This window comes from Beta vulgaris, chromosome 7 (assembly GCF_026745355.1).
Source record: "Beta vulgaris subsp. vulgaris cultivar EL10 chromosome 7, EL10.2, whole genome shotgun sequence".
In the NCBI taxonomy this organism is placed as follows: Eukaryota; Viridiplantae; Streptophyta; class Magnoliopsida; order Caryophyllales; family Amaranthaceae; genus Beta; species Beta vulgaris.
Window position 1 is genome coordinate 39,506,280 of NC_079208.1, and position 14,781 is coordinate 39,521,060.

At 32.1% G+C, this 14,781-nt stretch overlaps 1 protein-coding gene across 1 annotated transcript; it reads right to left on the reverse strand.

Annotated features, from left to right (window-relative positions):
* Positions 1-154: 154 nt before the first annotated feature.
* Positions 155-1,895, reverse strand: LOC104899345 (photosystem I reaction center subunit IV, chloroplastic). Its single transcript, XM_010686519.4, has 3 exons — positions 1,548-1,895; positions 896-961; positions 155-446 (listed from the first exon to the last, which is right to left on the reverse strand). The coding sequence occupies exons 1-3, from the start codon at positions 1,755-1,757 to the stop codon at positions 342-344; spliced, it is 381 nt and encodes a 126-aa protein (XP_010684821.1). The 5' UTR covers positions 1,758-1,895; the 3' UTR covers positions 155-341.
* Between the last annotated feature and the right edge of the window lie 12,886 nt (positions 1,896-14,781).

Genomic DNA, 14,781 nt, shown 5'->3' on the forward strand with positions numbered 1-14,781 from the left:
CTTCCTCTATAAATGTAGCGTAAATGGTTTCCTATCCTCTTGTTGCGTGAATTTATTTGTTTTTAACTATCTATGCATGTTATACGACCATACCAAACCAGCATCTATGGCATCGCGGCATTCTGCATAATCCAATAATAAGGTTTGTTTAAGATAGTTAAAGAATAATGATCAATATTTAAGAGAACAATAAGCATATGTGAGGAGTATTCATGGGCAGAACTTGATACTCAAAAGAAGTAGATGTACAATGGATAGGCATAGTAGAAAAGCTTTCTAATTCATCTAAATGTTTGCAAATTTCACAAACTTATAGAGCCACATAGATTATATAAGTTTGCTCATGCAACTTCTTGAATCTCGTCCAATGCGTAGTTGTTGGTTGATACATTCGCGTAGTTCACCTTGTTAAATCGCACCACAACTGGGTATCTTGTTTTTGGATCCTGCACATTCATTAGTTTCCAGTTACATCAGTAGTTGTATACTCCCCCAAAAAATCAAATCCATCATGTACATTTATGCTCCGTATCGTAGGGCGTAAAACGTTTTCCCGGAAAACTGTTTTTCTATATATTCAGTTTTATATTGTTTGGTTCGCGAAATAATGTAAAATCATAATCAATTACTTTCTCAATAATGGAAAACCATTTTCCCTTCAAAATGAAGGGAAAGCTGTTTTCCTTATCTCTTTGTACACTCCTCTCACTACCTCCTTACTTTCCCTTTCATTTCATCATTTTTCTTACATGGTACCAAACAACGGAAAAAACTAATTTTGGAATTGTATTTTCCATTGTAAATTGTTTTCCATGCAAAATCATTTAACACTGAAAATATTTTACGCCGTACCAAACGGAGCCATAATGAAAATTTGAGGGTAGAGAATGATAACCTGGTCAACAGCAACAACAGATCCAACACCCTTGTACCAGTATGATTCCTTCCTCAGGATTCTCACCTGCAATTTCCCCAATTTTAGCACTCCTAAACTGTTGCTTCATATTCACATAGTACTACACGAAATTTTGTTATAACGCGGTTCATACAATTTTTCGCAACAATCATACCACAGTTATGAATCTGAACCTTCTCATTAATAATTGCTAGCACTCTTTAAGTGTTTCACATCAGCAAAAATTTAAAACTAAAATCTAAATTGTTTTGTTCGATATATGGAGTCCGATTATTCGTTCACTTAAACAAACAAAAATCCTCGCAAGTGACAAAGCCTTCTTCGTGCGAAAGTTATCAGCTAATCTATTATGTTCGAGGAACAAGATATTCCCCATCTAAACACTATCCACATGATCTTTTGAGCTTTTCTATGTAAGAAGAGACGTCATAGTTTGTTCCTATAGTGCTATTAAAATTGCAAAGAATCATTTTTTTACATGTATAAAAGCTGGTTTAAACCAATTAAGATCTTACTTGCATGATCATAATTCAAGAAGTGGTCTGTAACTTCAGATATTCAGACAAGAAAAAGTAAAGAGATGATACTTATTATAAGTTCAAAGCACCACAGATTTTTAAAAAAATGTCACCTTAGAACCTCTCTTAGGTCCAACTGGAGGTGGCTTAGCTGCAGCTGCTGGTGCTTCGCCCGCGGGAGCGGCAGCAGCGGGTGCAGCAGCAGCGTCTTCAGCTGCGCGCACAACAAGCCTTGTGCTCCTTGGTGAAAAGTTTCTGTTGGGCAACACTGGTGTCAGCCCAAGGCGAGCAGCTACTGATGATGCCATGCTACAGCTTGCCATTTTTACTTGCTGTTTTATTTTTGTTTTGCGTCTCTCTTTCTCTTACAAGAAATAGCTTGCAAGTTGAGAGTGAAGGATATGAAAATGAGGAAGTTCCCTTTGAATTAATTAGAAGAGAGTATAAAACTTTGTTTTTCTTCAAAAGCTTTTTTTTCTGTTTTGGATTTGGTATCAAGGATGAGAAGGGAAATATTTTTCCCACCAGTGAAAATTTGCCACCTGCTCACCCATATCTTGTTTATGTGGTATTTATTGGTGTTATCTTTATCATAACTTTGAGGATAGCCACGGAGGCCATTGGCTTTATTTTTGTTTTGTAAAGATAGTAATATAGTAATAGATAATAGAAAATACAAAATACAAAAGGTTTCTCCTCATATGCATAATTACATCAAAAATAATATTAATCTATATAAATCTAAATTCGAAAGCAAAAACATGTTATCTTGTCACATGTTCTACCACCCCGTACACAATTAAATGAGACATATAAATAGGAAAATTTGTTAAAACAAACCTTTTATATATTACTTTTTACGAAAAACAACCTTTTAAATTTTTTCTGACAATTTAAAGCCTAAAAAGTCAAATTGTTTGTAAGAAACAACCTCATGTCACTTCCAAGCATTAAACAAGCCTTTACAAAAAAAAACAGAATACGTAAAAGAAGAAAGCTTTCATTACATAAACTAGTATTTAGGCCCGGGGGTTGCTCCGATTTGGTATGCATTTTTGTCCATTTTCATTAAAATATATTACGGAAAACTCAACATTTAGAAGGTACGAATATAATAATGTGGGCACTTAAAGCATGACTAAAAGTTGGTTGAGATGATAATTGTGTCATGTATATATAATAGCAAGAGGTCACGAGTTCAAATTTTGTTGCAAGCTAATTTTACTTTTTTTTAATTGACATGACTTGTGTACATTGGACAATTTTAGTGGAGTAACAAAGGTGCCATGTGACACGCATACATTATCACGCACGCCTTTTAATATATTTTTATATTTTATAAAAAAAATAATAAATGCTTACTATTTTAGGTGGTTGTTAATTAAATCCCTACATTTAAATGATGCCTAAAAGTGATCTAAGGCTGTTTCTCGCAAACAAATTCTTTTTTAAGGTATTAAATTGTCAGAAAAAATTTAAAAGGTTGTTTCCTGCAAAAAGTAACATATAAAAGGTCTATTTTGATAAATTTCCCTATTAAATAATAAAAGTGTTTTTTTTAAGACTCAAATCCATGACCTCTAATTTCAGCTATGAATGCACTAAAAATAACTACTTTACAATCTCATATCAGTTTTTGATGGAAATTTTTTTTTATTGAAAGACAAGATAATACATATTTTTTTAAAAAATGCTTAAATGTAAATGTATATATTAATACTCATTAAGCTAATGCTTATAATAACATATCCTACCTTCCAGTACTCTTATAATAAAAAAAAAATCTTTACATTTTTACAACCTCCGTAATTAACACTACTACACCATTTAATTACATCGGTTACATTCTTACCCATTAACCTAAATTCGAAAAAGAAGATTGTGTCATATTCTCTGTGAGTGATTATATATTTACATATATGTACTCTGTTGAAGCCAGGAGTTATATTGATGAATAATTCATATTATAATTAATTATGTACAAAATTTAATAAAAACTGAAAGGTCATTTTCTTAGCACAATTCAATACGTATAACTCTTTTTTTACACTTCTTTCCAGTGTTCGATTTAAAAATTCAAATTCACATTGGTAAAGGATATGAGCAAGCCAACAACTAGTTAATATCTGCATGATACATCTTGCGAGGTAATGATAATTTATGTCATGAATCATGTTAATTAACCAAAATATTATACAAGCAAATACTTCTTCTACTGATCACTTTTAATTATTGTAACATTCTACTTTCGAAGAACTTTTAGTTTGATTATAATATTATTTTATTTAGCATTAAGTTATTTCTATCTTTCACTCTATAGGGCCTTTTTTTTTTTTAACTATCTATCTCCTCTCCTTGTGTCTCTTCCCCATGTAGGAATAGAAAATGAATAGAGGAAGTATTATAACATTCATATATCATGTCATCCATGAGTTGTCCCACATTGGAGAAAGAGGAGAGAAAAGTACCACGATATAAGCTAGAGGAGCTACTCCTACTATCGCCAATTGGTTTTAGTATGAAACCTCCTTTGGACTTGTATGTGGACCGAACTCTCCTCCTCCGTATTGGGTTGCCCAACCCATTTTCAATTATATCAAATTTTAATCCTTATATTTATTGTAGAAAATCCTGTGTATATAATCCCTCTATCCTAGAAAGATGTGAACATTTGTTGAGAAACTTGTTTTAAGAAGATAAGTGTAACTATCAAATGTTATTTTGTTAGAAATTTATAAGAGTTAGGACATGTTCTCTTCGGCATAAAACAACTGAATTGAACTACACCGAACTGAATTGAACCGAATTGAACTGAATTGAAATGAATAAGTGATATGTGAGAGTAAAAGTATTATCCAAAGCTAAGCTGAACTGAACTGAATTGAATTGAACTGAATTGAAAATAAGCTGGGGAGAACAGACCTTTAGTAGGCTATATATTAGAAAAGTTATTTGATATAATAAGATCATGCCAAACATGAGTGTTCAAATTAATTTGAGATAAACAAAAATAAAAAGTGTTCAAATTATTTTTGAGACGGATGGAGTATACTAATATACATATTAGAGTGCATATTTTTTTGTATACTCTCATAACATATGGTTATTCTTAGGTGTATGATGTCCTTTCATAGCTTTCTTTTGTCTGATTCTTTTGCATTTGTTGTTCATTCGTTGTTTGACAAGTGTGCAAATTGTGAAAGGTTATGTAAGTAGTATATATTATAAACTAGCTTTTCACCCGTGCAAAAATGCACTGGAGGTTTTATGTAGAAATAGTTTGAAGCCGTATATAATGTACGACAACATTATTTTGTATATTAAGTAGTTGTTTTTATTCGAAATATATTGAATCCGTGATTATTAGAATCCATGTATTTAAAATTAAAAGAATATAAAATGTAAAATTATATTAAATATATATAAAAATCCTTTGTTACAACATTTTAAACTTTAAAAATATTGTAATCGTGATATATACATTTATAATTACGTAAATGAAACAAAAAAATACATTAAAATGCGGGGGAATACTTTGTTTATAAATTTAAGATTTTAGGATGTTTCTCCTAAAATCATGATTTGAATAGTAGCTGATTGATTTCAAGTTTTCATAATCATATCGTGTATTAAAAATAAATTTAAAACCGACTTATGACCCGTATGTTCAGTGATTGATGTAGCTAATGTGATCATGATAAAACATGTGACCAACCAACTTTTTTTTTTTTTTTGCTAAGCAAATGTTTGCTTTATCTTAGTTGGTTTTAGGTTGTAACTGTTTGCTCTAATTAATATAATTACTTGCTTAGTGAAAAAAACTTTCTTAAAACAACAAAAGTTGAATGAAGAAGCTTGTGTTCTGCCTATCGTTTTATACAAAGGCTCATATAAAAACACAATGCGCAGCATTACTGTCACTCGATCATACAAAAACTTTCACTTCTTGCTTTCTACAGTCCCGCTCAACTCCTCTCTCTTCTTAAACTATCTTCACTTCTTGCTTTCTGCAGTCCCGCTCAACTCCTCTCTCTTCTTAAACTATCTTATTACAAATTTTTATTTTTTTATGATATGATTATCCAAATTGTATTAAAAAACATCTCAAAGTTTTATATAGCATGATTTTCATAAAAATGAATGGGGTTATCTCTAAATTTCTAAGTGAAAAAATTAATTTAAATAGACAATCAATCAAGAAAATTATACAAATATGGCATATTTTTGTCTTGATTTGCCTTTTATTTCTTAATCACCATATGACCTGTGTTCTTTTCCATATTCTTTTCGATTTTTAGAATTGTATTGTAGAACAATTTCAAACTTCTATATTTACATTCCAACATACTCGTGAATGAGGTGTATCTCGTAATAGGTTGAAATATTTATTATGGTCTTGTGATTAAAAAAATTTAGAATCTTGTAATGAGAATAGTTTAAAACTGGCTTACGACGCGACCCTTGTGTTGCAAGATTATGACTTGTGAATTATCTATAATTAGTAGTATGATATGATTGTTCTTATTTTATTATAACGGGCCTTATAAAAAATATTCTAAGTTTTAAATTAAACAGAAGAAAATTAGAGAGAAAACTACAGCCTACGTGGCAAGACATGAAGCTTCCTCTGCTCTCCTTTATCCTAATTTTTTCGGCCACCTCTTTGCTTATGCCACGTGTCATCTTATGTCACCTATTGCTTTGCTTTACCACGTAGTAATGTAAATGCAAGGACAATAATATTACTTTAGGAAAATAATTGATGATATTACTTTAGGAAGAATATCATTTCGGCCATCAGTTCAAGAAAATCGGTTTTATAGGTGCAAATAATATTACTTTATTCAATTAGAATCTTTACTTTAGGAAGAGAATATGACGATGAAGCAATAATCTATGCAAGCAAATCGGTTTTTTCAAGAAAATCAATTTATACACTATGTAGACCATGATGAGGCAATAATCCCATTAGTTTATTCAAGCAAATCGGTTTTTTACATATAATATTATAATATAATGCAAGCAAATCTGTTTTTTAAATACTATTCTAAAAAAAACACAATCGATTATGGGTCCTATATAATACCGTTATCAATTCTTTAACAGTCACTACAATACAATACATAAATAATCTTATTACTTAATAAGATTACATTTTTTGTTATAATAAGATTTTATAAATATAAAATTCTGAACAATAAAGTAAAATTATAATAAATCAATTTTTTTTTATGAAACATGTTTTTATTTATTAAATCAGATTTTTATCTTTTAAAAAATAAAATTTTCGAAATCAGATTTTTTTTTTGTAAATCAGTTTTTCATCCAAAAAAGAAAATTAGAGAGAAAAGAAAATTCCGAAATTATAACTTGAATTGGTTTTGGGAAAGGATTAGATTTATTCCAGTTAGTGAGTGAGAAACATATTGAAAAAATCAAGATTCTAAGTTTTAATAGTTAGTGAAAATTAATTTAATATATTAGTAGTATAACTGTCATTTAGGAATTTATAATTGAGATTGAAATTAGGATGAATGCACATTTTAATTTTTTGGACAATCAGTTTATATTAGGGTGTGATTACATGAACATCTTATATAATAACATTTTTCACCCCTTTATTTTTCCGCAACTATAATGACAATTCTTGGCGGGTGAATTTTGAATTTTAAATAAAATACATTTAATTATATTTGACTGGTAGCTATAATTTAGGCAGTTGTTTAAAACTTCCCACACTAATATCATTGTTTGATTTCAAGGTAGTTTTTTTGGAAGGAAATTATCACGCCATGTGACATCAGAATTTTTGGATGTGAACACGTTATATAATAGAGTGTCGAATTTGGCGATGACATGTGGCAGATGTAGTAGTAGCATGACACGTAGGCGAAGTGAACATTGAATAATGCTGGCTTGACACGTAAGCAAAATGAACCTTGTTTTATATATATATAGATTAGTAGAGTGAAGATAATTGAGTCTCACAATACAATATTCTAAGCAGATATTATTACCTCCATTTTAAATTAATTTACACACTTTATTTTAGAAGGGAATCAAGGAGAAAGTGCAAAAATATAAAAGATAAACTAAAAAGATGGAGAGATGAACTGAAAAGTTAGAGAGAAAAACTAAAAAGTGGGTTAAAATATTTAAAAGTGAATGACATGAGTGGAAAAAGTGGAGAAAGTAGATGCGACATGTCACCAAAAATAGAAAAAGCAACAGTGTGTAGATTAAAAAGACATAGACCAAAAAAGAAAATTTATAAATTTTTTAAAAAAACAAACGTAGTATACTATAAGATATATATTGTTGTTCTTTATAGGAAGTTTTAGCAAAACATGTAAGGTTTTAAAGATTATGTTGTATAATATGAGCACTATAAGAGGGGGGGTGAATTATAGTGAGAGAATAAGCACTACTTTTTGCGGAATTAAAAGTAAACTTGGGAACAAACAATGGGAACACGAGAGATTTTACGAGGAAAAACTTCCTAGGCCTAGTAGGAAGAAACAACCTCGACCACAAGGGATTTTAAACAACTTTCCACTATAATAGGCCAAAACAACTCTGATTACAACCTATTACTTTTCTCTCGATTCTCAACTTAAGTCACTCAACTCAAGTTCCCAACGACAGTTCCCAACAACTGACGTTTTCTCTCAAACTTCACTCGAAGTTCCTTTCTCTTTCTCTTTCTCTTTCTCTTGCTTCACTCAAAGCTTTCTCACACTTACAAGAGTTCACTCAAACCCTTTTTCTCAAAAATACACTTTGTAAAACAATGGAAGAGTAATAAAACTCGATTAATGTAAGTATGAATTCTCTTAAGGAAAGGCACTGACACTTTAGATAACTTAAGACAAATTAACTAAGTCAGACACAATTTTTCTCAAGTGAATTAGGCGCCTATTTATAGACTTTTAAGACAAGACATGATTTCCACTAACTTAGACCATTATCACATGTTCTCCATGATTTCTAATTAATTAATTAAATTAAATTATTTATTCAAGTCATGTACATCATCCACTAATCCACTACTTCACTTCATAGAAGCAGTAACATATACGTGGTTTTGCAAACTTGGAGAATAATTAATCTTATTTAATTTAATTAAATACTTGGAGGATAATTAACTTAGCCACTAAATCCACTAACTCCAAAACATGAAGCAGTAAATCATTTAGGCGTGTAAGCTAGAATTTAGGAAATAAATAAATAAAAATCCTTTAGCTAGTTTTTAGGAAAAAATCTTTTTCAAAATCTTTTATAAAAACCGGAAAACAGTTTTTATTTCGAAAAATCCGAAACATTTAAAAACCGGAAATAATATTTTTTCGAAAGTTAAATCTTTTAAATAAAATATAAAAGATAAAATATATATTTTAAAAAGATAAGATTTGAAAATCAGTTTTTTAAAATCAGAAAATCTATTTAAAATCTTTTCCTAACAAACTTAAACTAACTTCCTAAAATTATGGATCTTAGTCAAAATATCCCTAAAAACTCTAACAACTATATTGGGCACACAATTACCTTAGGCGCACAATATTAGTCACTTAGAAGTTCCTAAATTAGTTTTAAAGTCTTGTTCCCTAATTATTAAGTCTTGTTCCTAAGCCTTGTTCCTATAGTGCCAGGTCTGTTCCTTTCATGGGAACAGAACCAAGTTCCTTTGAGAATTCACCACGAACTTAATAAAGCTATTACTCAACCTTAACAAGAAGATTAATAAATACCCTAATGTATTCTAATCTTCATTCCATGCTTGATTCTTCATTTCTCGAACATCTTTACTTCGATCTTGATTAATTCTCCGCTTTAATCTTCAATCAAGTATTCTCTTAGCTCGAGCATGAATTACCTTGCAACAACATAAATAAAATATACTATGTCTTTTGTGGTTAGGTCATCTTCAAAACTCAAGGGTCAACAATTTCCCCCTTTTTGAAGATGGCAACAAAAGGCATATACTAAAAATAATATATATAAGTCATATAAAAATAATTTTAACAAAGTATGTAACCAAGTTAAATTAAGTATTATAGACTCGTTATTTTATTTTGTAAAGTCGAAATATGAGAACATAATTCATGAAAAAAAAATTTACTCTGATTTGCCTTATCTTTCCCCCTTTGGCATCTTCAAAAACATAGTCCACGATTTCAAAAAGATGAATTTAATTCACTAAACACATCACACCACCAAACTTGTAAGAAATAAGTTGGTTAGTATAAGCAAATAAAGCATTCAACTCTCAAAAACCGCAATCCAAGAATATTAGCCATTCATTTAGACGCACACATGCAAAAAGATCAAACTTAGAATTAAGCAAACCAAGAAGTTCCATTGTAGCATGATTAAAGGAGAAGGATAGAAAAGACAAATATTAAACAAAGTTCATGTTCCCACACAAAATAAAACAAGCTAAATGAGAAAAGTTTATGTTTAGGAGAGGGAGGTTGTTCTACTTCTTCCACCACATCATGAAGCTTTGCCATCACTTCTTGATGATTTTCGGCCATGTATCATTTCCCTTGAGCACAATGTCTTCCAACTTCAACAATCTGAGTTCATAGCTTGAATGGAGGAAGAAAGTTCACCAAGCCGAGCCATTATCTTTGTTGTCCATCCAAGGCTTTGTCAACTTTGCTCATAACCCCTTTTACCAACCCATTTAAATCCTTAGCTTCCGTAGCAAACTCCATCATTGCTTCCGAATGACCCATAACCAAGGAAAACAAAGAATCCAACCTTCTAGCATGAGCTAGAGTATATGTAGAACCAATGGTAGGATTTTGAGAAGACGAGGGAGCTTGAGAAGGCTTGGGTTTGCGGTTTGTTCCTTAGGTTTGGGAACAGCAGGTTGTTCCTCTAGAATGGGAACACCAACTGTTTCCTTAGCTTTAGGAACAGAACAGGAGGGTTTTGAGGTAGAGGGAGGGATAGAATCATCTTGTGGTGCTAGGGTAGAGGGTGAGGCAGATTTTTGTGGAGATGGAGGAAAAGGAGGATTGGTTTCCATGGGAACAGGAGTCGGTTCCCTAGAAGGAGGTAGGTTAGATTCATAATCTTCCCTATCAATCACCTTTACTTCATCTTCCTCACAACTTTCTTCGGCATCAAGAATAGGAAAATTAAGCACTTTCATATTTTGAACCCTTTGACTAGCTCTAGTGCTCTTCATAACCGGTTTCACCACCTCATCAACCACCTTCTTCCCTTTCTTCTTAGTTTCTTCTTTTTCTTTTTCAATTTTCTTTTCTTTTTGATTTTTCTTTTCTTTTTCTTTTTCGATTTTCTTCTCTTCAACTTCTTTTTTTTTTTCTTCTTCTTCCACTTCATCATCCAATCATCATCATCCTCATCATCATCAAGATTAGCACGCCCTTAATAACTTCTCCATTCACAACACAAACATTTAAGTTATTCAAGGCACGCACATTCAACATATTTCCCGTGGACACCTTATGGACTGAGTTCCCGAAATTTTCACTTTAAACTTAAGTAGAATTTCGGTTACAAGGCTCCATAGCCAACAACAAATCCATTTTCAATGCAATGACTCAAATGTTGAATCATTAAGAAGGAAAGTTTATGTGTTTGTGAGAAGCAAGACAATGAATGTAAATTAAATCCAACATGCTAACTTGAGCACGTTTGGAAAGACGAGGCAATAAAGCTTTCTTGAGGATGTGAAACAAAATTTTGTGATAAGGGGAAAGAAGATTGTGATCAAGAAATGTTTTTCCCTTTTGACCACCATACTTAACAATCAATTGATCAAAGGAAATGTCCGAAAATGGATAGAACCACGTTGTTTCTTGAAATAAACATCTGTCCTCTCACGGGAACACCAAGCAGTTTACCCAAATTTTAGCATTAAAATCAATTTGAGTTCCTTTCACCAAGTGGAACAATTTCCTTCTTCATCCATGGAAAAGTTTTCACAAAATTCGTCCATCAATTTAGGAATCAAACTATTTCCATAACATTTCACAAAAAGATTTTCCCAACCTTGAAACTTAATCATATTAAGTAATTGACGAAAGTTTACTCTTTTGCACCAAGAAACATCAATAAAAAGTCCATGCACATACCTAGTTGCCGTGGAATTTTTTCGAACAACCGAGTTGTTCCTCTCTCGGGAACATCTGATTCCCCCTCACTAGTTGCATGAGCTTCTTCAACCTCCATTTCAACCGATTCTTCTTGTTTCTTCCTTTTCCTTAGAATTCTTGATGAAGAATTGGGAGAAATATCCATGGGTGTTGGTGATTCAATTTTAGAGGATGAAGGAGAGGGTTTTTCGGCTTTGTGGGAGGAGAGAGAGTGATGAGTGTTTTTGGTAGTCATTTTTGTGGAGTAATTTTCGGTTTTATGAGAAGGAAGGAAAAAAATTTGTTTTGTTTAAGGAAAGAATAACATAAAACCGTGTATTTACACGTGTTTAAGAAAAAAAATCTCAAAAAAAATATCTTCAACTAACTTGAGAGATATAAGGAAAAATCAGATTTTTTAGGAAATAAAATCTGAACAGAATATTTTTGGTTTTTCGAATTTTGAAAAGAAAAAAAACTAACTCTAATACGCTGGGAATTGGGAACAGCGTTTGGGAACAGTGAATGGAACAATGAAATTTTGCTACTTTGGAACTCCATTAATTCTTTTAATCCTTTGTTATCACTTAAGGCATAGAATTGTCCTATGAACAATAAGGGGAATATTATTGGACATTGGTGAGCAGTTTTCAGACATTTTTACTTATACATATGAAATAATCATATAAGAATTGTGATGTATTTAAGCAAATAAAAACATCAAAAATGCACATCAGACATAATGCCAAAGAATTAACACAAAGGGGAATAATGTAGCAATCATTTCAATTTGATTAAGCCAAGTTCAAGTCTCAATTTCTCAAACCTATCTCTATTTAAGGGTTTTGTCAAGATATCTGCAATTTGACGTTCAGTCTCACAGAATTCCATTTTAATAAGACCCTTTTCAACATTATCTTTCAGAAAGTGATGCCTAATATGGATGTGTTTGACTCTTGAATGGTGTACGGGATCTTTAGAAATACTAATAGCACTAGTATTATCACAATAGATGGGAACACATTCAAAGTAGATTCCATAGTCACGTAGTTGTTGTTTTATCCATAGCATTTGGGAACAACATGCTGCTGCTGCAACATATTCAGCCTCTGCTGTAGATAAAGCAACTGTGTTTTGCTTCTTGGTGCTCCAAGAAACTAAACTATGACTAAGGAACTGAACCATACCTGATGTACTCTTTCTATTGACCAGATCTCCTGCATAGTCAGCATCCGCAAATCCTTTCAATTCAAAGGTATCACTCCTCGAATAGAATAGGCTTAAATCATCTGTTCCCTTGAGGTATCTTAGGATTCTCTTCACAGCTGTGAGATGAGATTCCTTTGGATTGGCTTGAAACCTTGCACATAATCCTACACTGAAAGCAATATCAGGACGACTTGCAGTTAGATATAGTAATGAGCCAATCATACCTCGATATTTGGTTTGATCCACACTTTTCCTATAGAATCTTCATCCAATCTGGTTGAGATTCCCATAGGTGTATGATTAACTTTGGATGCTTCCAAACCATACTTTTTCAATAGTTCCTTTATGTACTTTTGTTGATTGATGTAGATTCCTTCTTCTGTTTGCTTGATTTGCAACCCCAAGAAGAAGTTGAGCTCACCCATCATACTCATTTCAAATTCTTTACTCATGAGATTAGCAAAGTCCTTGCACAAAGATTCATTAGTAGCACCAAATATAATATCATCAACATATATTTGAACAACTAATAAATGTTTTCCTTTTGATTTTAAAAACAAGGTTCGATCCAATTTTCCTCTTTTAAACTCATTTTCAAGAAGGAACTTAGAAAGTCTTTCATACCATGCTCTTGGAGCTTGCTTTAACCCATAAAGAGCTTTGTCAAGCTTAAAGACATGATTAGGAAATTCTTTATTTTCAAAACCTGGAGGTTGTTCTACAAATACCTCCTCATTAAGATAACCATTTAGAAAAGCACATTTTACATCCATTTGATACAATTTAAACCCATGAAGGCAGCAAAAGCTATGAAGATTCTAATTGCTTCCAATCTTGCAACTGGAGCAAAAGTTTCTTCATAATCAATGCCTTCCTGTTGATTGTATCCTTTCACAACTAACCTGGCCTTGTTTCTTATGATAGTTCCGAACTCATCTAATTTGTTTCGAAACACCCACTTAAACCAATAACCTTGTTATGTTTAGGCTTAGGTTCAAGGTGCCAAACTTTGTTTCTTTCAAATTGATGAAGTTCATCCTGCATTGCTACGATCCAATCAGCATCAGTGAGAGCTTCTTCATGATTCCTAGGTTCCAACATAGAAAGAAAAGCATGAAAAGCACAAAAGTTTTTCAATTGAGATCTCGTTTGAGTTCCCTTATTTATGTCACTGATTATTAGTTCCACAGGATGGGAACGATGAGTTTTCCAAGGCTTTGGTTGGAAATCCTGGATGGAAACTTGGTTTCCTTGATCATCTTCATTTCCTGTACTTGGGAACCAGGTTCAACAATAGTGGATTCATTCACTAGTGCATCATCACTTAGTTCCTCTTCTTCCTCATTGGGAACAGGAACAGGATGTTGTTCCCTTGGCTTTGTTCCCATGACTTCGTCTTCCAAAGTCTCATCAATAAGACTTAGGTCTTTTGTCAATCCTATTTCGAAGTCATCTTCAACCTGTGTGCTTGCATCAAATTTATCTGTTTCATCAAAAATAACATGCACACTTTCTTCTACACACATAGACCTTTTATTATACACTCTATAAGCCTTGCTACTAGAAGAATATCCTAAGAATATGCTTCTTCACTTCTAGCATCAAATTTTCCAATATTTTGTTTCCCATTATTATGAACAAAACATTTACATCCAAATGTTCTGAAATATGTAATATTGGGCTTTTTACCAAAATACAGCTCATAGGGCGTTTTATTTAATAAAGGTCTTACCATGGCTCGATTTATAATGTGACAAGCAGTATTCACAGCTTCTGCCCAAAAGTTTTTAGGAAGTCCACTAGCTATCAACATAGTCCTAGCCATCTCTTCTAGTGTTCTATTCTTCCTTTCAACAACACCATTTTGTTGAGGTGTTCTAGGGGCTGAGAAATTGTGATCTAATCCATTGTCTCTGCTAAAGTCATCGAACTTATAATTTTCAAACTCTTTACCATGGTCGGATCTAAGGTGAAGTAACTTATGACCACTCAAATTTTGTACTTTCTTTGCAAAGACAAGGAACTCATC